General features: G+C 46.2%; 1 protein-coding gene across 3 annotated transcripts in view; it reads left to right on the top strand.

The window, feature by feature from the left end:
• The window catches only part of LOC115478740 (lipase maturation factor 2-like), a 44,234-nt gene that overhangs the window by 10,306 nt on the left and 8,332 nt on the right, over window positions 1-25,596 (top strand). For all 3 annotated transcript variants that reach the window (XM_030216307.1, XM_030216308.1, XM_030216309.1), the window contains exons 2-8: window positions 1,936-2,189; window positions 7,298-7,326; window positions 10,121-10,314; window positions 12,237-12,415; window positions 13,456-13,594; window positions 14,648-14,782; window positions 15,347-15,452. In XM_030216307.1, the coding sequence (XP_030072167.1) occupies window positions 1,936-2,189; window positions 7,298-7,326; window positions 10,121-10,314; window positions 12,237-12,415; window positions 13,456-13,594; window positions 14,648-14,782; window positions 15,347-15,452 (1,036 nt within the window). The remainder of the gene's footprint in view (window positions 1-1,935; window positions 2,190-7,297; window positions 7,327-10,120; window positions 10,315-12,236; window positions 12,416-13,455; window positions 13,595-14,647; window positions 14,783-15,346; window positions 15,453-25,596) is intronic.

Raw genomic sequence — 25,596 nt, 5'->3', positions numbered from 1 at the left:
CTAGTCAGGGACGTCCTTTTTTTGTTTTAGTGAAGGATGTCCATGTTAGGTACTTTAGAAGGACGTCTCTGACGAGCACTGGACATTTTTTTTTTTTTCCAGTTGTCGTCCGTTTTTGAAGCTTGTTCAACTCTGCAAGAAATTTTTTTTTCCTTCCGATTCCCTCACAGCAGCCCCAACGAGAGGTGCAGACCTCCCATTAGGGTTTCCACGGTAAGGGGATCGGAAAACGGTAGTGCATCTCATTACAATACGAATTTTACTCATTCTAATACTAATTTGCTAGTCTGCATTCCGTTTTCATTAGCTGCTACCGTGACAGGACAATGCCCTTTTGTGCATGGCCTGGTTTACTACTTGCACGTTAAAGTGGCTAGAACCAGTTTAAAACTGAATTGATCCAGTGTAAACAAAACCCACGTTGCTGGCTCGTTAACGTTAGTGCATCTGGCCCTGAGTGTATCTTTTTTGCTTTATCTCTGTGTACTGGCTGTGTCCAGCAGTGTTGGCTGGGAACTCATTCTGCCACATGAACACTTTCCATGAGCTTCACTTGAGACTTTGCCAGTGAAAGGCTGCTTTTATGCTGACGTTGTCTAGATGCTCTGTACTTATGCACAGACGGGTTAAGTGCGCTGATTGCAGACTGAGAAAAACACAGATGTTTCCAGCAGTCGGACCCATAATGATACTACTCCGAGTCTCATATCTGCAAAACTGTAGCTTGGAGCAGTCCAGCACTATTTTATTCTTGCTGTGATTAGGCAGATTGATTTGGTGCCCTTTATATGCAGGAGTGAATGTTTGTTCAGCCTAACCATTTTGAAGCTATGTGGATTATGCAGCATAGTGTCATGGGGGGGGGGGGGTGAGAATAAGTGGCATAGGTTTCTGTGCTGTTTCCTATCCAGCATGGCATTCCTCTCCATTTGACTTGCTGTGTTTTAAAATTGTAAACCACTCTGCTGTACCCTGCAAAGAGCAGTATAAAGTTTAATAAACCATCAGGAGAAATCATGTGTTCTTTATAATCACTTTTCTGCGGAATTAGCCACACTAGTGCAAATGTTCTGGCACTGCTCTTATATACAAGCCTTTTGGAGGCAGGTTGTGCGTGCGGCCTCTCAGCTCTGGAAGCGAAAAAGTGCGATTTCATCTTTACTGCTTTTTGATGAATTCCAGCTTGGAGACAGACCCCCATCAGGCTTGAAACAATTCCTGCATAGGTCGATATTGATGGGGGGGGGAAAAAAGTGATCTTATAGATACAAATCAAGGGGCTGTTGGTTGGGAGGCGGGGCTAGTGCTGGGCAGACTTATACGGTCTGTGCCCTGAAAAAGACAGATACAAATCAAGGGGCTGGTGGTTGGGAGGCGGGGCTAGTGCTGGGCAGACTTAATCGGTCTGTGTCCTGAAAAAGACAGATACAAATCAAGGTAAGGTATACACAAAAAGCAGTACATATGAGTTCTCTTGTTGGGCAGACTGGATGGACCGTGCAGGTCTTTTTCTGCCGTCATCTACTATGTTACTATGTTACTATTATGCTGGAGAGAAGTTTATGGACCTCCCCTGAGTGTATGGCGAACAAATATGATAGACCTAATAAAGCTGGAACATTATGGTGTGCGCTGGGCCTCCGTAGCCATAAAGAAAAAATTTTATGGTACTTGGCGTAGATTTTTGACCACACTACACCCAGTGGCATGTAAGAGACTGCTTCAATTATAAGAACTCTATCACTGTTGATTTCAGGGAAGGGGGGATTTGCGGGATGGGTAGGGGGAAGGGGAGTGGGATAGGGGAGAAAATTGCTGTAAAATGTGGCAAATGATTCTGATGTTAATGCATATGTTCTGGTTTAATAAAATGTTTAAACATAATCACTTTTCTGCATTCTGTCCCTTTTTTTTTTTTTTTTTTTTTTTTTACAGGCCTCTATGGAAAAAATGGCATTTTGCCAGCTAGGAAGGTGCTGAAATACACAGGGAAAAGTTTGTTGGAGCAGCTGAAGGAGTCTCCAACGCTGCTGTGGCTTGGTCCCCAGCTGGGCCTGGACACAGAGCTGAGTATGGAGCTTATGTGCCTGGTGGGGACTGTGCTATCTTTTGGAGCTATGGTGATGGAGCCCCTGAGAGACAGCCTAGTGTTCCTGCTTCTCTGGATTTTCTACCTTTCACTCTACCAGGTATAGGCAGAAGGCTTGTGGGTTGGGTATCTTTGTATTGTTTTCCCTAATATTTAGGGGATTGTTAGAAGTGCTTAGATGACTTTTCTCGGCATTATTAACTTCTGCAGCACTTCCAAGGAGTATAAAACTGGTAAAAATATCGAGTAACTAAACGCACCTATTGTGCAGTACATACAAACTAAAGAAGGTACAAGTACACTTTTTTTTTTTTTCCTGGACCTTAGAACACAATTCCACATTTCCTTTTGAAAAATTGTATATACGTTAAATTTGTTACCATTAATGTAAACAAATTTTTTAAAGCTATCACCACCAAGGAGCAAACTTAAGTCTTTGTTCAAATATAATCATGTACCTCTTCAAACCAACATTTCAGTTTTTGCAAGATGATATGAGCCATATTCAGTTTATATAAAAAAAAGTCTTTTAGCTAAATATCTTCAGTTCAAAGACTAGATGGCACTTCAAAAAAAATGTATACTCTGACCCAATTATAAAGATGATCAAAAGGTCCAGTAGCAACTGATGTCTCAAAGAACTGACCGATTAGAACTTCTATTCCCAATGTGGGTGTTTCAGCTATATACCTGCCTAAGGGGAGAATAACTTTTCGAAATACCATTTCTGGGAGGGGAGATCAAGCGGTAAGCATTGATGCAAATGGTGTTTGTCAACAGCTACCTCTTGCTTTAAGTGTTTGGATTTTGCTCACACCTTTTTCAGTAGTAGCTCAAATTGAGTTACATTCAGGTACATTAGGTATTTCCCACCATCACCTCCCTCTATCAATCTTGGCTCCTTCCCCTGTCTCCCACCAGTCCCTCCAAGCTAGTTGCAGTTCGTAGTAGGAGGACCAGCATTTCCAACTTTTTATCATCTTCTGCTATTTCCTGGGCCCATACGTCTCTGACCCATGTTGGACCTATCAAACCTCTAGAACAGAGGTGTTTGATCTCCTGTTCCCTGCTACTTCAGTGATCAACAGGATAAGGCAGGAGCATGTCAGTCTCTCTGCTGCCATCATCTAAGGCCTTGAATCTCCTCTTTTAACAATGCACTGAAACTGGATATTCAAAGCTCAGGTAATAGAGCAACAAGCATCAGAGGAGTAGATGGCTGTAGAGCTGGTGTGACAGAACAAGTGGCTCATAGTGTCAACAGGCTGTATTCTTTGACAAAATTTAATGATGAATGACAGTCCAGAATTTCAGCACCAGCCAGCCTGATCTGGCTTGCAGGCTACCTTTGTCTATTTTTGGCCATCTGTCACTGTAATGTGAACACAGTATTGATTTGAAGTGTGGTGGACTGTAAAAACAAAGGCATGGTGCCAGAATCAAAAGGACATATTTTGAAATCCAAATACATTTTGTGGTAGCACTAAACGTAAAGGTGTGATAGGAGTAAGACCAGCAGCGAGCAGAAAGAGCTAGCTTCATAGTAAGGGTTGTGAGTATTGTAAAACCCCTTTTATATGACTGCATCTACTTTGAGCTTAACAAGATATGAATGCTTTATCTTAAGGTATAGTAAAGGGTTTCTTAACTAGTCAGATGTGACTATACAGATTTCGCATTAAAGCAGAACTGGCACAAGCTGCCAGGAAATAGGAGTCTTAAAATAGTCTGCTATAAATAACCATGCAAACTTGTTACTGGTTAAGTATATTCTCCAATGTGGGTCGATGTCCGCGTCGGCCCAGGAATTGGCATTTTGCAAGCAAAATATTTTTTAAAAGTTTTGCGAGAGTCTTCTGGCACACGCGGCCCGATTTCCCGCCCATCGCGTGAGCACGTTCCCTCAGTTGTTTTTTCTCTGCATTGAGTTGCGGTTTGTGCTTCACTGCTCCTCTCAGGCCCAGAGGAGAGTCTTCGTTTTCGATTTTTTTTTTCTTTTTTTTATCATTTTCAGAAAAAAGTAGAGTACCTTTTACTTTTGTTAGTTTTTCTCCCTTTTAAAGTTTCCTTTCTTTTTTCCACGCAGCCGTGTTTTTTCCCTTTTAGCAGGCACAATCGCGTCATTTGATTTCACCGAAGCTGTTTTTCCTTCCATGTCATTGAAGACTCCCAGCAGCTTCAAACGTTGTACTCGGTGCAACCGGACCATCTCAGGTACCGATACCCACACCTGGTGTATCCAGTGCCTTGGGCCCGACCATGGCCCAGCCACTTGTAGTCTGTGTCTTCGTATGAAGAAACGGACCCAAGCATCTTGAGAAGCCCAATGAGAAAAGCTTTTTAGGGCTCGGTCCGGTCCTTCGACATCAGTACTGAGGTCGGCGACGTCGGGAGCGGGACCCGCACCATGGTCTGACCACTATAAAGCAAACATCTCCCTCCAATGGAGAATGAAAGGTTCATCGAATGAACAAGAACGGAAAACCTACACAATGAGAGGAAAAATAGACCCGGTAATATTCTGGCAACAGATCTACTACAATGAATGGACAATTAAAGCAGATACAATCCAATTCCTCCCAGAATGGGACGACAGATGCAGATCCATATTAGACAATATTGCTCCAATCCAAACCAGAACCTCACATAGAAAGAATTCAATATCATGGTTCAACGAAGAGCTGAAAAAACTTAAAACACAAGTTAGAAGGTTAGAACCAGCATGGAATAAAAAGAAAGACGACACCACACTTAATGCCTGGAAACAACTCCAGAGAAAATATAAATATACCATAAGACAAACTAAAAGATTATATTACAAAACTGTAATCGGACCAAACTACAAGGACACACATAAACTCTTCCAACTCGTGAATAAACCAACAGCAAAGACGCACCAGGAGCAGACAATCTCGCGAGATACTTCAACGAGAAAATCATACAATTACGAAGTAAGATACCTGTCAGTACCATCGACTATGCTGAACTCCTTGACTGTCTAGACCCAGACCCTGGCGTTTACCCAGCAGACAGAACCTGGACCGATTTCGAGACACTATCAGAGGATATTATCTCCCAAACGCTCAAAAGATTTGCCAAATCTCACTGCAAACTAGATATATGTCCAAAAAACCTTATGACATCTGCTCCTCAACAATTTATAACAGACATAACAAAACAGCTGAACTATATGCTACAAAACGGAATCTTCCCGAAGGAGAAAGGACACATTCTACTCACCCCCATACCCAAAGACGCAAAGAAAAGTGCCAACGAACTAACCAACTACACACCAGTAGCATCCATTCCCTTAATAACCAAACTAACGGAAGGGTTGGCGACCAAACAACTCACAAACTACTTAAATAAATTTTCAGTACTCCACAACTCCCAGTCAGGATTTCGGTCCAACCACAGTACTGAAACAGTACTAGTCACTCTCATGAGTAAATTCAAACAAATGATTGCAACTGGAAAGAACATACTACTTCTACAATTCGACATGTCAAGCGCTTTCGACGTAGTTGATCATGGAATACTACTACACATCCTTGAGAACTTCGGAATTGGAGGCAACGTTCTCAGACGGTTCAAGGGATTCCTACCAACACAATCTTACCAAGTGACATCTAACTCGTCCACCTCAGCCACATGGATACCTGAATGCGGAGTCCCACAGGGATCCCCCCTCTCGCTGACTCTATTCAACTTAACTTAATGATAATACCCTTGGCCAAACTATTATCAAACTAAAACCTCAACCCATACATATACGCAGACGACGTAACGATCTACATGCCGTTTAAACAAGATCTACAGGAAATTTCCAACGAAATCAACCAAAGTCTCCATATCATGTATTCCTGGGCAGATGCATTTCAGCTGAAACTCAATGGAGAAAAAACCCAATGCCCAATACTGACCTCTCAACATAACAAGAAAAAATTTACAGCCAATAACACACCAAATCTGAACCTTCCAATTTCAGACACCCTAAAAATTCTTGGAGTTACCATCGATCGATACATAACACTCGAGAACCACGCAAAAAACACAACCAAGAAGATGTTCCACTCAATGTGGAAACTAAAAAGAGTAAGAACTTTCTTCCCAAGGACTGTTTTCCGCAATTTGGTACAATCAATGGTGCTCAGTCATCTAGATTACTGTAACGCACTCTACGCTGGCTGCAAAGAGCAGATAATCAAGAAACTTCAGACAGCCCAAAACACCGCAGCAAGACTCATATTCGGCAAAACAAAATATGAAAGTGCTAAACCCCTACGAGAAAAATTACACTGGCTCCCACTTAAAGAACGCATCACATTCAAAATCTGCTCCCTAGTTCACAAAATCATTCACGGAGAAGCACCAGCCTACATGTCGGACCTGATAGACTTACCACCCAGAAATGCCTAAAGATCATCCCGCAAATTCCTTGATCTGCACTTCCCTAACTGCAAAGGTCTAAAATACAAATTAATGTACGCCTCAAACTTTACCTACTTGAGCACATAGTTATGGAACACACTGCCGCGCAACTTAAAAATGATCTACGAACTAATGAACTTTCGCAAACTACTGAAGACCCATCTCTTTAACAAGGCATACTACAAAGACCAACCAATGTGAATATACACAACCCCCTCCCCCCCCCCACATATATTCAGAACTATCTAACAATATCTGCTTGTTTATTCAAATATTATGTTTTATCATTATCTTGTTGCCCAAGATCTTTCTGTAACACTAAATGTCTATTTTCTAATATATTTCCATCAACTCATGATGTATTGTAAGCCACATTGAGCCTGCAAAGAGGTGGGAAAATGTGGGATACAAATGCAATAAATAAACATGATTATATAATCAATGCTAAAGACTTAAAAAGGGAGATCTGATAAGTCTGTCAACTGTTCAGAAGTAAGATGAGGTCCTTATTCGTGCCCTGGTTGTTCGGGCTGCTCAGTCAAGATGGGGGTTTCTAGCAAATTCTAGAGTTGGTACTGCAAAAATAGTCCTGACCCCCAGACACTGGCTGCCTAGCCAACCACATTGCAGTCTTACAATTCCTTGAAGATACTGAGAATCCTGCTGTCCAGGCAAATTAAATCCCAGGGCAAAACAAGGAATCGCAGTGAACAAAAAAAATATTAATTCTCCTTATTATGCTGCTATCCTGCCTGATTCCCTTTTTGCTTTCTCTAGGTTGGACAGGTGTTCCTGTACTTTCAATGGTAAGTAAATAAAACCTATAGTCTTAATATTTATGCTTTGGCAAATTTATCCATCAATGGATTTTTGCAGCCACAAATACTGAAGGTGTTGGCTAAAGTCAAGCTCTATAGGGAACATAGTCGATGTGGCTTACAAGAGTTTATGGTTTAAATGGTGAAGCTGAAGCTTAATTTATATTTCATTTTGATTGGTGATGGATCCAAAAGTCCATGGTAGCACCGAGAGCTTATTTGGTTCGTATCTGTGCTAGACTAGTAACTAATGGGAAGAGCAGCATTCTCACTGAACATTCACTCCCATTTCTCTTCCTTTCTTTACAGTCTGGTCTCTCCACCTTGTGCACACCATGTATACATTGACTTCCACCTTCTGCAAGCTGTAAACTTTTTTTTTTTTTTTTTCTGTTCAGCTGACAGAGACCTAGTGAAATGTTTTCTGATTCATATTCTGTTTAGTAGTAAGATCATAGCAAAAGTGCTTTTTTTTTTTCACTAGGCATTCTTTGTCTTGGCTTCAGCTGAATTAGCACTGGCCAGTACTGGCTACATTGCCATAAGCCAGGGGTTCTTGATCTTCTTTGGTTCTAAACACCCCTTTAACCAGGGGCGTAGCCAGACCTCGCCAGGAGGGGAGGCCAGAGCCCAAGGTGGGGGGACACTATTTAGCTGTCTCCCCCCCCCCCCCTGCCACTTTGGACCCGCCCGCTGCAGCAGCAGCAGCAACCCCCCCCCCCCCCCCCCGCCAACCCTGCCACCGCATCAGGTACCTTGTTTGCTGGCGGGTGTCCCCAATCCCCGCCAGCCGAAGAGTCTTGTTCAGCGCCTGTGTGGCACACACAGTATGTGGACTTCGGCGCTTTCTTTGTTTGATTTAATCATCTGTTTCTGACGCCTTATGTCCTGCGCGAGGCTACATGCACGGTGCAGGACTTAAGGCGTCAGAAACAGATGATGAAATCACCCAACGAAGGCGCCGCAGCCCAGAGGCGCTAAAGAAGACTCTTCGACTGGCGGGGTTTGGGGACCCACCGCCAGCAAACAAGGTACCTGATGCAGCGGCGGGCGGGGGAGGGTTGGAGGTGGAAGGTGGGGTTCGAGAGGGTCGTCGGGGGGGGCCAGGGCCAAATCTACGGGGGCCCTAGCCCCACGTAGCTACGCCACTGCCTTTAACTGATCAATGAAACCCTTGTGGGTGCTTTCCATGAACTGTGGAACCCCTGAGTGTGTGACCTCAGTACTTAGAAATCACCGGGGAATAACTTGAGAGTGGGAGACTCACCCAGAGGCAAGTGGACCCAGTCGGTGGGAGGAGGGTGCTAGTATAGAGCACAGGCCTGAGCAGTGCTGAGGACACTCTCTCCAGGTGGCTGCAGGGTTAATCCCAGGTGGGTACTAGGCATTCCATGATGGTAGCAAACTTCCAAAATATCTCAAAAAGAGCATGAAATATGCAGTTTGCTAACAGGATGGCTATCCCAGACTATGGGGCGCTATGAAAAATCTCACAAGCTAAACGAGGCCTCAAAACTCAAAGAGCAATAGTCTGACCAAACATGTCTATCCCCAAAGGGATTCCCAGATATTATTATTGGCCCCACTAAATTATCTATCTCCAGAAAAGAAAGAGCAACAAAATAACTCCAGAAATGGAGGAAAAGGTTGCTAACTAAAAAAACAGAGAAAAATAGCCAAAACCCACAGTCTGTTTTAGTCATCGGAAAAACAAAAATATCCACATCAAATCTCCAAAGTTCCAACACACACTACTGGTAATTCTTGACATATCAAAATACAGTCCCACAAGTATTTAGCTTGACTTAGAGAGATCTTTCCCCCAATATCAGTTCCTCAAATTGTTACTGTTCCAGTGCATAAAGGAATTCTTTTCAAGTGCTGCAGAACATGAACAAATTCCAGCTGTCCAAAACCCCAATAAGGGCCACTTGTTTTGCAAACCCGCTGCTTCAGGAGGTAGAACCAGAGCTTAAAAGTTTGTCCAAAATGGCCACCAGCTTTTTATACCAAACGCTCACAGGAACAGCCAATCATAGACAATCCAATTTTTAAGGTAGTACTATTCAATAGAAAGCTTGACACTCCACGCCATATTCAAACCCATAGATTCAATAGTATTAAAAGAAAAGATCCAGCATTGTTCTCGCTGTCTTTTTTTAAAATCCCCACCTCTCCCACCCTTGGTCATCCGTTCAATCGCCCAATGGTGCAAATGGGTAAATTCCCGTTTAGCTTTAATGTTTAACAAGAGGAGCTTCCAATTTTCTTGTAGATACACAGCGGCGGTGCTCAATAATTCTTGTCTTACTGCTACAGAATCACAATTTGTCTTACTCCTAAGCTGCATACATTTGTTATTTTTGTCATAAAATAGGTACATTCTTCAGTAATCGAGCAGATAGAGCACCTACCACATTTTTGATGCCCCCTCCCTTGTTGGCTTCTTTGGCTGAGATTTGTCTTTCCAGTGCTTAGGAATCGTACCCATATCCCCAGTTTGGTATTTCAACTGCACAATGCTGCCAGTGTTGAATCAAGCCAGACCAGTTGGCACATTGACTGAATTTATATGGGAAGAGGCTTCTATTAATATCTGCTTTCTGTATGATTTAATGAAATTGTCTCAGCTGAATAGTGTACTTTTGCCTGATGACTGTTGTACATTTCTTGCTTTGAATCCATTCTTTAATAGTTGTTTGAGCTTGGTCTCCTTGTCTGCAGCATGGTATGAAATGTTTCCCTTTTTTTTATTCTGTTCTAACTGTATTTCATTTTCCAGGGACAGTCTGCTGTTGGAGACTGGGTTTCTCACGTTCCTGGTTGCTCCTTTCCACTTGCTCAAATGGCGCTCCATCTCCAGACCCCATGATGGTGTTACCTTCTGGCTGGTGCGCTGGCTCTTATTTCGCCTTATGTTTGCTTCAGGCGTGGTGAAGCTTACCAGCCGCTGCCCAACTTGGTGGGGGCTGACAGGTGAGAGGTGACATAGTATCCTGATGGCATAGTACTATTTCTCCCTTCCTCTTATAACAGGGTCCGCCTAGCCTCTAAGATCGCTGTGATTGGAGCTGTTAATTCTTTCTTCACATGGAATCTGTTATTGCTGAAAGGCTTTTGGTGTATGTGTATCTTTGCCTTTTCTTTTTGATGCTGTCAAATATGCGTGGGATATGCATAAAGGAATCCTGTGCAGAAGGAATGGATCCTCAGAACCTTAGCTAAAATTGGGTGGCGGAGCAGGTGGGGGGAAGAGGGGTTGGTGGTTGGGAGGTGTGGATAGTGGAGGGCAGACTTATACGGTCTGTGCCAGAGCCGGTGATGGGAGGCGGGACTGGTGGTTGGGAGGCGGGGAATACTGCTGGGCAGACTTATACGGTCTGTGCCCTGAAAAAGACAGGTACAAATCAAAGTAAGGTATACACATATGAGTTTATCTTGGGCAGACTGGATGGACCGTGTAGGTCTTTTTCTGCCGTCATCATCTACTACTGTCTTAACTTGGTATTAGTCCCCCAACAGTCAGAAGCTGTGAATTCCTACTGCATCCCCGACCTGTATAGTTCTGACAGCAACTACCAACTTAGAGAACATTGTTATAGTGCTACTTGGCTGAATCACTGTGAGACTTAGTCCCACACCCCTGGGTTTGCTACTCATATATAAACAACCCAGTAATCATTATCAATACTTCAGTCACATACAGGTAATCTTGCAGATTATTAACCCTATCATAGTATACCTTTTCATACCCATTCATACCAATCAAGATGACTTCTATATAATAATTTTGGCTCTTTATTTTCAAGGCACACCATCTGGTAGCTTAGGTCTTGCTCCATCTGTCTTCAGCTTGCTAGCGTAAAAGAGCTCAGCAAACTGAAGCAGGAATTGGATGCAATTAAAGCAGCTTCCATCACTACACAGATTCATACTGTTTTACCACCACTGCCTTAAAGAATAACCAAGGAATAGATTGATCATAGTAGGCTCAGGCAGATTATGACACAGAAGCATCCACCCTAACAATGTTGCCCTTGCATAATTCTTTTGCTGCATTAGAGCATTGTGATGCTGAAGAAAAAAATAACGAGTTGAAACCAGAACCAGTGAAGATAACTGAAGAGAAGACACCCACCAAAGCACCGATAAAGAAACTCAAACCACAAAATTGTTGCTGCTAGGGGATTCCATTATCCGCGGCATTAACTTTGGAACACAGTTCAAGGGACCCAATAAAGTAAAATGCCTTCCAGGATCCTCAGCTACCAGGAGTACCAGACAAATAACTGACTAATCAGAGAAGAAACCAAGGGTTGTAACACTGATGTTATCAGAGAAGACCAAGAGGCATATTTTCAAAGCACTTAGCCTTCCAAAGTTCCATAGGTTTCTATGGAACTTCTAACACTGTTTAGTATTGTTTCTGTTCCTTTACCTTTTCACACTTATTTTATTTTTATTTTTGTTACATTTGTACCCCGCACTTTCCCACTCATGGCAGGCTCAATGCGGCAGGCAATGGAGGGTTAAGTGACTTGCCCAGAGTCACAAGGAGCTGCCTATGCCGGGAATCGAACTCAGTTCCTCAGTTCCCCTGGACCAAAGTCCACCACCCTAACCACTAGGCCACTCCTCCACTCCACTTAGGACTAGAGTTTCTTGTAATCTGGCTTGGTCACTGTTTGCAAAACAGGATACTGGGCTAGATGAACCATTGGTCCTACACAGTATGGCTACTCTCATGTTCTTATGTAATGTGCATTAACAAATATTAGTAACCAAGTCCTAGCAGATTAACGTATGGGTTAGTAGCTCTGGCCCTTAGCATACTAAAAAGTAAAGCAAATAGTATTATCCCATGAAATAATCCCTCGCTTTCGCTTCCTGTCTTCCAGCTTTGACGTATCATTATGAGACTCAGTGTATTCCAACTCCAACTGCATGGTTTGCTCACCAGCTTCCTGTTTGGTTCCAGAAGATCAGTGTAGTTATCACTTACATCGTTGAGATTGGAGTTCCATTTCTCTTTTTCAGCCCTATCCGTCATCTGCGGCTGTTTGCTTTTTATACACAGGTATGTTGGGCTCCCTCTCAAGAAGCCGTGAATTCCTCCACCTGCCTTTATTTTACTGTACTGCTCTCACTTCTCTCCCTTTCCTCACCCTCTGGAGACCTAGACATAAGGACATTGAATGTGACCAGTAAGCATCACTGAGGCCACAATGCTCAGAAGCAAATGCTGGTGCTACGAGCTGTTAGCGCCGGATTAGCACCCACATTGTTCTCGCCGTATGTTCAGAGCCAGCGTCGCGTGAAGCAACAAGCTTGCCAGCTCTGAATGCTAATTGCCCCACCCAGTGCATCCCAGGATGCACTGGGCAGGGTGTTGCTATTTTGAGGGAAGGGAGTGCTAGTCTTCTAAGGTATGAGGGGGTTGGTGGGGGTGGACAATGCTGGACCCCAAGGGCTAGCCTTCTGTGGGGGGTGGGGGGGTCAGGTTGGCACGGTTGGTGCCTGGCAAAGGTCCCACTGGACCACTAAGGTATTGTGTTTTGGGGGGGGGGGGTGAGTTAAGAATCTGGGGGTCTGACCTCCAGGCTCTTATGTTTAGGGGGGAGGGGGGTCTGGAGGCCCACCAGACCACCTTTAGGCTTGGTAGGTCTGAACTTTTCTTCTGCGGGAGAAAAGCCCGGACCTGTCAAATCTACTCTTCTGCAGGAGGATTATGCCTGGGCTCTTGAGTGCATGCCCAGACACAATCCTCCCGCTTTACTTCCTTATGTTTTCAAAGTTACTAGCTTGCATATCATTTGCATGCTGTTAGCTTTGAGCATGAAGAAGTTATTTTTGGGTGCTGTTCCAGTAGTAAACCCCAGTGCTTTTCTGTCCAATGCTGGAGTTTTGAGCATCAGGGCCTGAGTGATGACTGGAACTTCCTCTGGAATAGTACACCCTGTGCGATATGCCACAGGCTTGACCATTTCAAAGAACAGAAGCTGGTGTTGGAGTTAATCTGCATGTCTTCAGTTTAATTCAGATGTGCTTTTGCTGTCTTTGCAAGCAGATCTTTTGGACAGACAGACAATCTATTCCTTTATGTATTTGTGCTTACAGGTGCTGCTACAGGTATTGATTATTATAACTGGAAATTACAACTTCTTCAATCTGCTGACGATTGCACTGTGTATCTCCCTGCTAGATGATGAGCATGTCAACTTCTGGCTTAGGCGCAGCAAGAAGAAATCCTCAGGCTGTAAGTTCTTGTGAAGCAGGTCCATCTTAACTGTCCTCCTGCAAGTTGGTTTTTTTTGTTACCTTGTTAACGCTAGGAAAGTGGTTGTACTGCTGGGATGCCATCCTTTTGTGTACGCTGCAGGGCACCAGTATCGAGAGAGTTCCTATTATACATCTCCAAGTAAAAAAAAAAAAACATGGAGTAGATGCCCTCAGCCTTGAGAAACACCCTTGACATTGTCCAGTAGTCTCTGACCTGTCTTCATAATTTTTGTGCAATACCAGTTTGAACCCAGTTGTGATAATGGCGTCGGCATCCTTTTGTGATAACGAATTCCAGACTTAAGAAGTGCTGTGTCCTGCTAACCTCACCAGATGCCACTTAATTCTTGTGCTGTATCTTGAGTTATAGTAAATAATAGTTTGTTTAGTTCTGTAGGGTTTTTTAAAATGCATTTCTCTTGTCTCTTGGCCACTTCTTTTTCCAGACTCATGATGTCTTCTGGAATGGAAGTTATTCCACATCTCCGGTTATTTCAATGCTGAAATCTCAGGGCAGAGGAGTCCTCAAATGCAGTTGTTTGGATGTCTCTAGTCGGGTTTCTTTTTTTATTCACTGTTTATGCATTATTCATTGACTGGGATGTATTGTCTCAACTAATTTTTCAAAAACATATTCTAGCTCAAAGGCTTTGTGGAGGTTCCCACCCCCCACCCCCTTTTTTTTTTTATTTTATGATCGTACAAGGCTATTAAACTAGTCTTGCACAAAAATACAGAATATTTGCAGAGTTCTGCTTTTGAAGTCTTCTAAGAAATACGACCTGTTGAAAAAAACAAACAAACCCAAGCCTCCAAGTATCTGAAGTCCGCTGTCAGCTTCCAGATGGAGCAGTGAAAGATGGAAGAGCTTTGAGCAGGAGGGGAACTGGGGAACACATAATTTTGCTAGTAATTTGGATTAATAACATGATGCCACATCTGAACAAGCTGTGACAGGAAGTTAAGGTTAAATGCTGGTCATGTGAATTATGATGTTGACCATGCTGTCCCTTTCTTTTTCTGTTGACAGCCTGGAACCGCACGCTGCTCTCTTTCCTCACTGTTTTGCTGGAGCTGGCAGTGTATGCTTTACTGATTTATTGGAGTGTGCACTACTTTGGACTAAATATCAACTGGGAGAAGCAACTCATTGAATCCAAACCAAGTAAGCTATCCCTTTTCATAAGCCATATGCCTGCTGCTTAATGTACTGTGGAAATAATAAAGTGCACAGCTTGGAGGGAGATAACTGGCAGTTTGAGATCCTGCAATGAAGCCTCGTCTAAAACACGAAAGGAAGAGAAACTCAGCAAACGTTCCAGTAGGTATAGGAAATTTGGTTCAAAACAGCATAACAAAGCCAGACCCATTGTCTTATATGGGCCAAATATTGCTTTTGTTCCTAATCTGCATGGTTCTCAAGATTGTATTATGACTGTCTGCTCTTTAGTCTCTAAGCGGCTAGTAGCACTGTCATTTCAATACTTTTGGGCAGGGGGAGGGATGTAAGTGTGCTTTCTGCTGTTGCAATGAAAGAAAAGTTGTCTTCTAACCTGCTGATCTTCTCTAAACCTGGTATTTTATGGTAGATACATTTGATTTTACTTGATATTTGGAGTTTTTGTAATCCGCCTTGCTCACTTTATTTTAGAGGGGCTGTTAGTTGGCCATTAGGCAAATACTGTCCAAGACTGTTCAATTCTGTTTTAATTGCCCTTCTTGCCTGTAGGTTTCACTTACCATGAGTTTATACAATGGCTAAAGATTGTAACACTACCCACAGTGTGGATCGGGGCAGCCTCCCTGGCTTGGGAGATACTGTTTTCCATGTACAGGTACAGTAAGCTGAAGTTATATCGTCTCATGAAATGCTCTAGGTGTCTTGGCAGCATTTAACTTTCATATCACCTTTTGGGCGTAAGCAATTCTGTACATTGCTCATTTTAGTGAGCACTGAGGACAAGTCAGTTAATTTTCTTGCTGGGAATTAACACTACACCGATGTGAGCTGGAGTTTTATACCTGAGGGTAACACATTTATCTATAACTGGCTAAAGTGTAGTCTGTATTTGTGGTGGGGGTTTGTTTTGGTTTTGGATTTTTTTAATTCAACCCTGAATTCTGGTATGGCCATGTTAACCAGATGAAAAAGGCCAGAAATGGAGTGTTAAGCAAAATGACAGAGGGCATTATGAAATCCAAAATTACTGAGCGTGTGGATGAACATGACCTAATGGATTAGACAGCATGGATTTTTGGCAGAGAAGTCTTAGCTTATTAGATCTTTTGTTGTTGTTGTTGTTTATTTATTGAATTTCCATTACATTACAAACATAAACTTGTTTAAGAAAATCAGTTGAGAAAAAAAATTTACAATAAAGAAATAATAATTTTTCCATTTACAAATATATATCTCTTACCAATAAAAGTCCACAAAGTGGGAGTTCAAAATTTCAAAACTGTTGAAGACTAATTACAACAAAAGAATTAAGAAAAAGTTTAAACGGACATGTTCTGGACTCTATATTTCACTATCAAGCAGTATTACTAGTTGGAAAACTTGTTCCAATTGACCTTTTAGATGTTATGAATAGCTCAAGTTGGGAAGGTTCATAAAACACAAATTTTTCAGATTGGTAGTTAACTAAACATTTGCATGGAAATTTAAGAAAAAAAGAAACATCATTCCAGTGTTAGATCACAGCTGGATTGTAGGGACTTCAGGAAGTTCTTACAAGACTGAGTAAATGGCTGATGAAATTTAATGTGGTCAAATGCAAAGTGATTCACACAGGATAAAATAATCCAAACTATAGGTACACAGTGCTAGGTTCTGTATCAGGGCCATGACCCAGGGAAAAAGGTCTTGGCATCGTTGTGGACGGTACAATGAAATTCTCCATTCAGTGTGCCACACCAGTCAAAAAGGTAAACAGACTGCTAGGTATTATAAAAGAATGGAAATTAGAATACAGTATCATACAATGCCTCTGTATTTATCCATGGTGTGACTGCACCTTGACTATTGTGTGTTTCTGGTTGCCACATCTCAAAAATATAATGGAACCAGAAAAGATTCAGGGGAAGGTTAAGGCTTGACAGAGGCTTTTAAAATCAGGAGGGAGTGGAACAGGTAAATTAAGGAATGGTTGTTTGCCCTTCCAAATAGTACTAAAATCAGAGGAACACTACTTGAAGCTAGTAGGTGTAGCATGTGTTAATTGTAGGGCTGCATTTTGATTACAGTTTTTAATCGTGCAATTTAAAAATGTTAATCGTGCGACTAAAGTTTGGGCCATAACCGGCTATTCATGGGGGTCATATTTCCTCTTCCTATTCCCCCCCCCCCCCCCCCCCCCCACACACACACACACGCGTTAGATATTGTACCTTTGCTGGTGGGGATGCCAAAGCCAGTCAAAGAAATCTACTGTGAAAGTATCCCCCCTTCCTTCTTGTGTGCCTCTGTAGCAAGGAAGTCAGCGGGCTGCCGCCAATGCCGGCACTCCTCAAGCCTAGATCCCTTTCCTGGTCGGTGACTCCTAATGTGGAACCTTGCATTACATAGCTATAGTTGGGGGAGGGAAGCTGACAGACGCTCCGGAGAGTATGAGTTGGGGTATCCTTGAAAGATGCTATTAAAACATGACATTTAGGAAATCCCAATAGAGGTTTCAACAATGGTGAGCAAATTACTCCTGTCAACTTCTAAGCAGCTTGTAGATACAGGGAAATAACACAATTAAAAGTGTCTATATACAAATGCTAGAAGCCTAAAAAATAAGATGGGAGAGGTAGAATATATAGCACAAAATGAAGAGGCAGGTATAATAGGAATTTCTACTACTACTACTTAACATTTCTAGAGCGCTACTAGGGTTACGCAGCGCTGTACAAATCAACAAAGAAGGACAGTCCCTGCTCAGAGGAGCTTACAATCTAAAGGAATTTCTGATAATAGGAATTTCTGAGACCTGGTTGAAGGACAATCAATGGGACACTGTCATCTGGGTACAAATTATATCACAATGATAGTGGATCAAATTGGAGGGGTGGTTGTACTATATGTTCTCCGAGGACAAGCAGGCTGCTTGTTCTCACTGATGGGTGACGTCCACGGCAGCCCCTCCAATCGGAAACTTCACTAGCAAAGTCCTTTGCTAGCCCTCGCGCGCCCGCGCGCACCGCGCATGCGCGGCCGTCTTCCCGCCCGAAACCGGCTCGAGCCGGCCAGTCTTCTTTTGTCCGCACTCGGTACGGTCGTGTTTTCGCCGTGTCGAGCCCCGGAAAGTCGACCTCGCGCGTCCAATTTGTTTGAACGTGTTTTTTTCCTTCGGGAAAGCTTTGTCCTAGTCGGGAAGTGCTCCGGAAACCCCCCGCCGGGTTTCGTGTAAATCCTCCCCGTACTTCCAGCTTTTTTGCCCCGGTAAGTTTTCTTTCGTCGTCGGGGTAGGCCTTTTTTCGGCCTCGGTCGAGATTTTTTCTCCCTCTAAATTTGGTGCTTCGAATTTCGCCATTTCGGCTTTTGATTTCGCCGGCGTGATTTTTCCGCCCATGACATCGAAGCCTTCCAGCGGCTTCAAGAAGTGCACCCAGTGCGCCCGGGTTATCTCGCTCACTGATCGACACTCGTCGTGTCTTCAGTGTCTGGGGGCCGAGCACCGCCCTCAGAACTGCAGTCTGTGTTCCCTGCTTCAAAGGCGGACTCAGGTAGCGAGACTAGCCCAGTGGAACGTGTTGTTCTCGGGCTCTTCGTCGGCATCGGCACCGGGATCTTCGAGTGCATCGACGTCGTCAGCGTCCAGACCATCTTCCTCGGCCGCCCCTGCATCGAGTGCATCGAGGCATCGGGCCTCTGCATCGGCGCCGAGACATCGGATAGCTGCATCGACGTCGGTGGTACCAGGACCTCGTCTGCTGATGTCGTCGGACGGTGGTGCATCGGGTGGAGTGCAGGTGAGGGCTGTCCATTCCCCTGCTGGTGGCGGTGAGCCCTCGGGTGGGTCTCCGCCTACCCTGAGGGCTCCTGCGGTACAGCCCCCCCGAGATCGACCTTCTTCAGTCTCGGCCCCGAGGAAGCGACGGGTGGATTCGACGTCCTCCTCGTCGGTGCCGGGGAGCTCCGGTGACATGCTTCGGAAGAAATCGAAGAAGCATCGACACCGGTCTCCTCCCCGTGTCGGCACCGAGAGCTCTGGGTCGCCGAGGGATTCGGCACCCAGCAGGCATCGGCACCGAGAGGACCGCTCACCCTCTGTTCAGGAGGTGTCGATGCGCTCCGCTCTGGACAGCCCGGAACAGCCTCCACGCCCGGAACAGGTACTGACGTCGACGCCTGCATCGACCTCTCAGCCTTTCTCTGCAGCCGCTCTAAACGAGAGCCTCCGGGCCGTTCTCCCAGAGATTCTGGGAGAGCTGTTGCGCCCTACCCCTCCGGTACCGGCGGTGCTTGCGCCACCGGTACCGTCGAGCGTGGCGCCGGCTGGCCCATCGCCCAGGTTGAGGTCCCCGACTTCGGTACCCGCGTGCGGTACCGACCGCGGCCACCTCCCAGGAAGGCTCCCCGACTACGTCGGCGGAGGGAGCTTCGCCGATGCGGGCGAGGGAGTCTACCTCTCGACGCCCCCATCGTGGACAGGGTTCCACGGAGTCGAGCAGGGCGAGGTTGCAGACACAGGTCCGTGAACTTGTGTCTGACACCGAGGGTGAGGCCTCGTGGGAGGAAGAGGAAGATCCCAGATATTTCTCTGACGAGGAGTCTGGGGGTCTTCCGTCTGATCCCACTCCCTCTCCTGAGAGACAGCTTTCTCCTCCCGAGAGTCTGTCTTTTGCCTCCTTTGTCCGGGAGATGTCTACGGCCATCCCCTTCCCGGTGGTTGTGGAGGACGAGCCCAGGGCTGAAATGTTTGAGCTCCTGGACTATCCTTCTCCACCTAAGGAAGCGTCCACTGTTCCCTTGCACCATGTCCTGAAGAAGACATTGCTTGCGAACTGGACCAAACCATTAACTAATCCCCACATTCCCAAGAAGATCGAGTCCCAGTACCGGATCCATGGGGACCCAGAGCTGATGCGCACTCAGTTGCCTCATGACTCTGGAGTTGTGGATTTGGCCCTAAAGAAGGCTAAGAGTTCTAGGGAACATGCTTCGGCGCCCCCGGGCAAGGACGCTAGAACCTTAGACTCCTTTGGGAGGAAGGCCTACCATTCCTCTATGCTCGTGTCCAAGATCCAGTCTTACCAGCTCTACACGAGCATACACATGCGGAATAATGTGCGGCAGTTGGCGGGCTTGGTTGATGCTCTTCCCCCTGAGCAAGCCAAGCCTTTTCAGGAGGTGGTCAGGCAGCTGAAGGCGTGCAGAAAATTCCTGGCCAGAGGAGTTTATGACACTTTTGATGTTGCGTCCAGGGCCGCTGCTCAAGGTGTGGTGATGCGCAGGCTCTCATGGCTGCGTGCCGCCGACCTGGAGAATAGAGTCCAGCAGCGGATTACGGACTTGCCTTGCCGTGCGGATAACATTTTTGGCGAAAAAGTCGAGCAGGTGGTAGAGTCTCTCCACCAGCGGGACACCGCATTCGACAAGTTCGCCCGCCGGCAGCCTTCAGCTTCTACCTCTACAGGTAGACGATTTTTCGGGGGAAGGAAGACTGTTCCCTATACTTCTGGCAAGCGTAGGTACAATCCTCCTTCCCGACAGCCTGCGGCCCAGGCTAAGCCCCAGCGCGCTCGCTCTCGTCAGCAGCGTGCGAATCAGCAAGGCCCCGCGGCTCCCCAGCAAAAGCAAGGGGCGAGCTTTTGACTGGCTCCAGCAGAGCATAGCCGACATCCAAGTGTCAGTGCCGGGCGACCTGCCTGTCGGAGGGAGGTTGAAAGCTTTTCACCAAAGGTGGCCTCTTATAACCTCCGATCAGTGGGTTCTCCAAATAGTCCGGCAAGGATACACCCTCAATTTGGCCTCTCAACCTCCAAATTGTCCACCGGGAGCTCAGTCCTACAGCTTCCAGCACAAGCAGGTACTTGCAGAGGAACTCTCCGCCCTTCTCAGCGCCAATGCGGTCGAGCCCGTGCCATCCGGGCAAGAAGGGCTGGGGTTCTATTCCAGGTACTTCCTTGTGGAAAAGAAAACAGGGGGGATGCGTCCCATCCTAGACCTAAGGGCCCTGAACAAATATCTCGTAAAAGAAAAGTTCAGGATGCTTTCCCTGGGCACCCTTCTCCCCATGATTCAGCAAAACGATTGGCTATGCTCTCTGGACTTGAAGGATGCCTACACACACATCCCGATACTGCCAGCTCACAGACAGTATCTGCGATTTTAGCTGGGCGCACGCCACTTCCAGTACTGTGTGCTACCCTTTGGGCTCGCCTCTGCGCCCAGGGTGTTCACAAAGTGCCTAGCTGTGGTAGCAGCGGCGCTTCGCAGGCTGGGGGTGCACGTGTTCCCATATCTCGACGATTGGCTGGTGAAGAACACATCCGAGGCAGGAGCCCTGCAGTCCATGCAGATGACTATTCGCCTCCTGGAGCTACTGGGGTTTGTGATAAATTACCCAAAGTCCCATCTTCTCCCAGTGCAGAAACTCGAATTCATCGGAGCCCTGCTGGATTCTCGGACGGCTCGCGCCTATCTCCCAGAGGCGAGGGCCAACAACTTGTTGTCCCTCGTCTCGCGGGTGCGAGCGTCCCAGCAGATCACAGCTCGGCAGATGTTGAGATTGCTGGGCCACATGGCTTCCACAGTTCATGTGACTCCCATGGCCCGCCTTCACATGAGATCTGCTCAATGGACCCTAGCCTCCCAGTGGTATCAGGCCGCCGGGGGTCTAGAGGACGTGATCCACCTGTCCACGAGTTTTCTCGAATCCCTGTATTGGTGGACGATTTGCTCCAATTTGACTCTGGGACGTCCCTTCCAAATTCCTCAGCCTCAAAAAGTGCTGACCACGGATGCGTCTCTCCTGGGATGGGGAGCTCATGTCGATGGGCTTCACACCCAAGGAAGGTGGTCCCTCCAAGAAAGCGATCTACAGATCAATCTTCTGGAGTTGCGAGCGATCTGGAACGCTCTGAAGGCTTTCAGAGATCGGCTGTCCCACCAAATTATCCAAATTCAGACAGACAATCAGGTTGCCATGTACTATGTCAACAAGCAGGGGGGCACCGGATCTCGCCCCCTGTGTCAGGAAGCCGTCAGCATGTGGCTCTGGGCTCGCCGTCAAGGCATGGTGCTCCAAGCCACATATCTGGCAGGCGTAAACAACAGTCTGGCCGACAGGTTGAGCAGGATTATGCAACCTCACGAGTGGTCGCTCAATTCCCGTGTGATGCGGCAGATCTTCCAGGCGTGGGGCACCCCCCTGGTGGATCTCTTCGCATCTCAAGTGAACCACAAGGTCCCTCAGTTCTGTTCCAGGCTTCAGGCCCACGGCAGACTGGCGTCGGATGCCTTCCTCCTGGATTGGGGGGAAGGTCTGCTGTATGCTTATCCTCCCATACCTCTGGTGGGGAAGACTTTGTTGAAACTCAAGCAAGACCGAGGCACCATGATTCTGATTGCTCCCTTTTGGCCGCGTCAGATCTGGTTCCCTCTTCTTCTGGAGTTATCCTCCGAAGAACCGTGGAGATTGGAGTGTTTTCCGACCCTCATCACGCAGGACGAAGGGGCTCTTCTGCATCCCAACCTCCAGTCCCTGGCTCTCACGGCCTGGATGTTGAGGGCGTAGACTTTGCCTCTTTGGGTCTGCCAGAGGGTGTCTCCCGCATCTTGCTTGCTTCCAGGAAAGACTCCACTAAGAGAAGTTACTTCTTTCATTGGAGGAGGTTTGCCGTCTGGTGTGACAGCAAGGCCCTAGATCCTCGCTCTTGTCCTACACAGACCCTGCTTGAATACCTTCTGCACTTGTCTGAGTCTGGTCTGAAGACCAACTCCGTAAGGGTTCACCTTAGTGCAATCAGTGCATACCATTACCAAGTGGAAGGTAAGCCGATCTCAGGACAGCCTTTAGTTGTTCGCTTCATGAGAGGTTTGCTTTTGTCAAAGCCCCCTGTCAAGCCTCCTACAGTGTCATGGGATCTCAATGTCGTTCTCACCCAGCTGATGAAACCTCCTTTCGAGCCACTGAATTCCTGCCATCCGAAGTACTTGACCTGGAAGGTCATTTTCTTGGTGGCAGTTACCTCGGCTCGTAGAGTCAGTGAGCTTCAGGCCCTGGTAGCCCAGGCCCCTTACACCAAATTTCATCACAACAGAGTAGTCCTCCGCACTCACCCTAAGTTTCTGCCAAAGGTTGTGTCGGAGTTCCATCTGAACCAGTCAATTGTCTTGCCAACATTCTTTCCCCGTCCTCATTCCTGCCCTGCTGAACGTCAGCTGCACACATTGGACTGCAAGAGAGCATTGGCCTTCTATCTGGAGCGGACACAGCCCCACAGACAGTCCGCCCAATTGTTTGTTTCTTTTGATCCCAACAAGAGGGGAGTGGCTGTAGGGAAACGCACCATATCCAATTGGCTAGCAGATTGCATTTCCTTCACTTACGCCCAGGCTGGGCTGGCTCTTGAGGGTCATGTCACGGCTCATAATGTTAGAGCCATGGCAGCGTCGGTAGCCCACTTGAAGTCAGCCACCATGGAGGAAATTTGCAAAGCTGCGACGTGGTCATCTGTCCACACATTCACATCTCATTACTGCCTGCAGCAGGATACCCGACGTGACAGTCGGTTCGGGCAGTCAGTTCTTCAGAACCTGTTTGGGCTTTAGGATCCAACTCCACCCCCCGAGGGCCCTGTTTGTTCTGTTCCAGGCTACACTCTCAGTTAGTTGGTAAATTTTTTAGGTCAATCTCAGTTATGTCCTCGCCGTTGCGAGGCCCAATTGACCAATGTTGTTGTTTTGAGTGAGCCTGGGGGCTAGGGATACCCCATCAGTGAGAACAAGCAGCCTGCTTGTCCTCGGAGAAAGCGAATGCTACATACCTGTAGAAGGTATTCTCCGAGGACAGCAGGCTGATTGTTCTCACAAACCCGCCCGCCTCCCCTTTGGAGTTGTGTCTTCCCTTGAAGTGTATTGTCTTGCTACATACTGGACTGGCCGGCTCGAGCCGGTTTCGGGCGGGAAGACGGCCGCGCATGCGCGGTGCGCGCGGGCGCGCGAGGGCTAGCAAAGGACTTTGCTAGTGAAGTTTCCGATTGGAGGGGCTGCCGTGGACGTCACCCATCAGTGAGAACAATCAGCCTGCTGTCCTCGGAGAATACCTTCTACAGGTATGTAGCATTCGCTTTAGAGGGAATTGAGTCAAAACAGAATAAAAATTCTGCATGAAACAGATATGGACCATAAGGAGGAAGAAATGTTCTCTTTCCTGCTAATTTTCTTTCCTTGAGTAACTAGTCCAGAGGCCCACACTGATGTGTTCTACTCCTGGATGGAGGTGTCTGAGAAATTTTCTGTGGTGGCCTCTGGTTGGATACTCTGGATTAAAACCTTTCAGATGGTTGAAGGGCTTTTTCCCCTATCTTTGCTTTGTTAAAACAGAAGATCACCAGTATTTCTGTATGCTGCCCTTTTTATAAGGCAGGGCTCACATCTCCCTCTGCTGGCTGATGGGCATAACACATTTCGTTTGTCCCTTTATGCTTTATTACAGAGACCATTGACCATTTTAGTAGCTGTTCTCTGGACTAACTGGATCCAGTTTCTATCTATTTGAAGATAATCTCTCCAGAAGTACACACAGTACTCCAAATGAAGTCTCTCCATCACCACTTTTTTCCTGCTGGCAGTTCCTCTCCTATGAATCCAAGCATTCGGACATTTTGCTATTGTCATATACCTATGTGGCCACCTTATTTTTTTTTTTTCGTTACATTTATACCCCGCGCTTTCCCACTCATGGCAGGCTCAATGCGGCTTACATGGGGCAATGGAGGGTTAAGTGACTTGCCCAGAGTCACAAGGAGCTGCCTGTGCCTGAAGTGGGAATCGAACTCAGTTCCCCAGGACCAAAGTCCACCACCCTAACCACTAGGCCACTCCTCCACCACTGTTGCTTCTATCTGAGATTCTACATGGAATGTTGCTATTCCACTAGGAACATTCCATGTAGAAGTCGGCCCTTGCAGGTCACCAATGTGGCCGCGCAGGCTTCTGCTTCTGGACGCAGGACGTCAGACTCACAGAAACAGAAGCCTGCGCAGCCTTCTACATGGAATGTTGCTAGTGGAATAGCAACATTCCATGTAGAATCTCCAATAGTAGCAACATTCCATGTAGAATCTCCAATAGTATCTATTTTATTTTTGTTACATTTGTACCCTGCGCTTTCCCACTCATGGCAGGCTCAATGCGGCTTACATGGGGCAATGGAGGGTTAAGTGACTTGCCCAGAGTCTCAAGGAGCTGCCTGAGCCTGAAGTGGGAATTGAACTCAGTTCCTCAGGACCAAAGTCCACCACCCTAACCACTAGGCCACTCCTCCAACCAGCCTGATCAGCCCATAGTTCACAGTTTCCTCCTGTAACTTTTCTGGAGAGGAACCACGTCGCTTTTCTTCAGTCTTCTGCAATTACTCCCAACTCTAAAGAAGCAGTGAAAAGATCAGTCAGCAGGGGCTTCCAGAACTTCACTAAGTTCCTTCGATACCCATGGCTGTAGCCTATCTAGCCCCATCTCATTGCATACTTTCCGTTTAGCTAACCAACCAAGAGTGTTAGTGGGTGACAGACCACAGTAGTAATGGTGAAACTCCCACCAGATCACAGAAGGTGCAGATTTTAAGGTCTCTTGCCAGCAAAAGCAGCAGAATCATTCACTTGTGCATTTCCACTTCTCCCCTCCAAAGTCCAAATGCTCTTTTTACAATAAAAATTTGCTTACAGCAACTGACAAACGTGAGTGCAGATGAGTAATAGAAAAATGAATGGCTGGCTGAAACTGTGTATTGTTGAAGGTGATGGGCGTTAACCCCAATTGATTTG

This window comes from Microcaecilia unicolor, chromosome 10, assembly GCF_901765095.1.
Source record: "Microcaecilia unicolor chromosome 10, aMicUni1.1, whole genome shotgun sequence".
Classification (NCBI taxonomy): Eukaryota; Metazoa; Chordata; class Amphibia; order Gymnophiona; family Siphonopidae; genus Microcaecilia; species Microcaecilia unicolor.
Note: the sequence above shows the minus strand (reverse complement) of the source record. Positions and strands in the feature narration are given on the sequence as shown.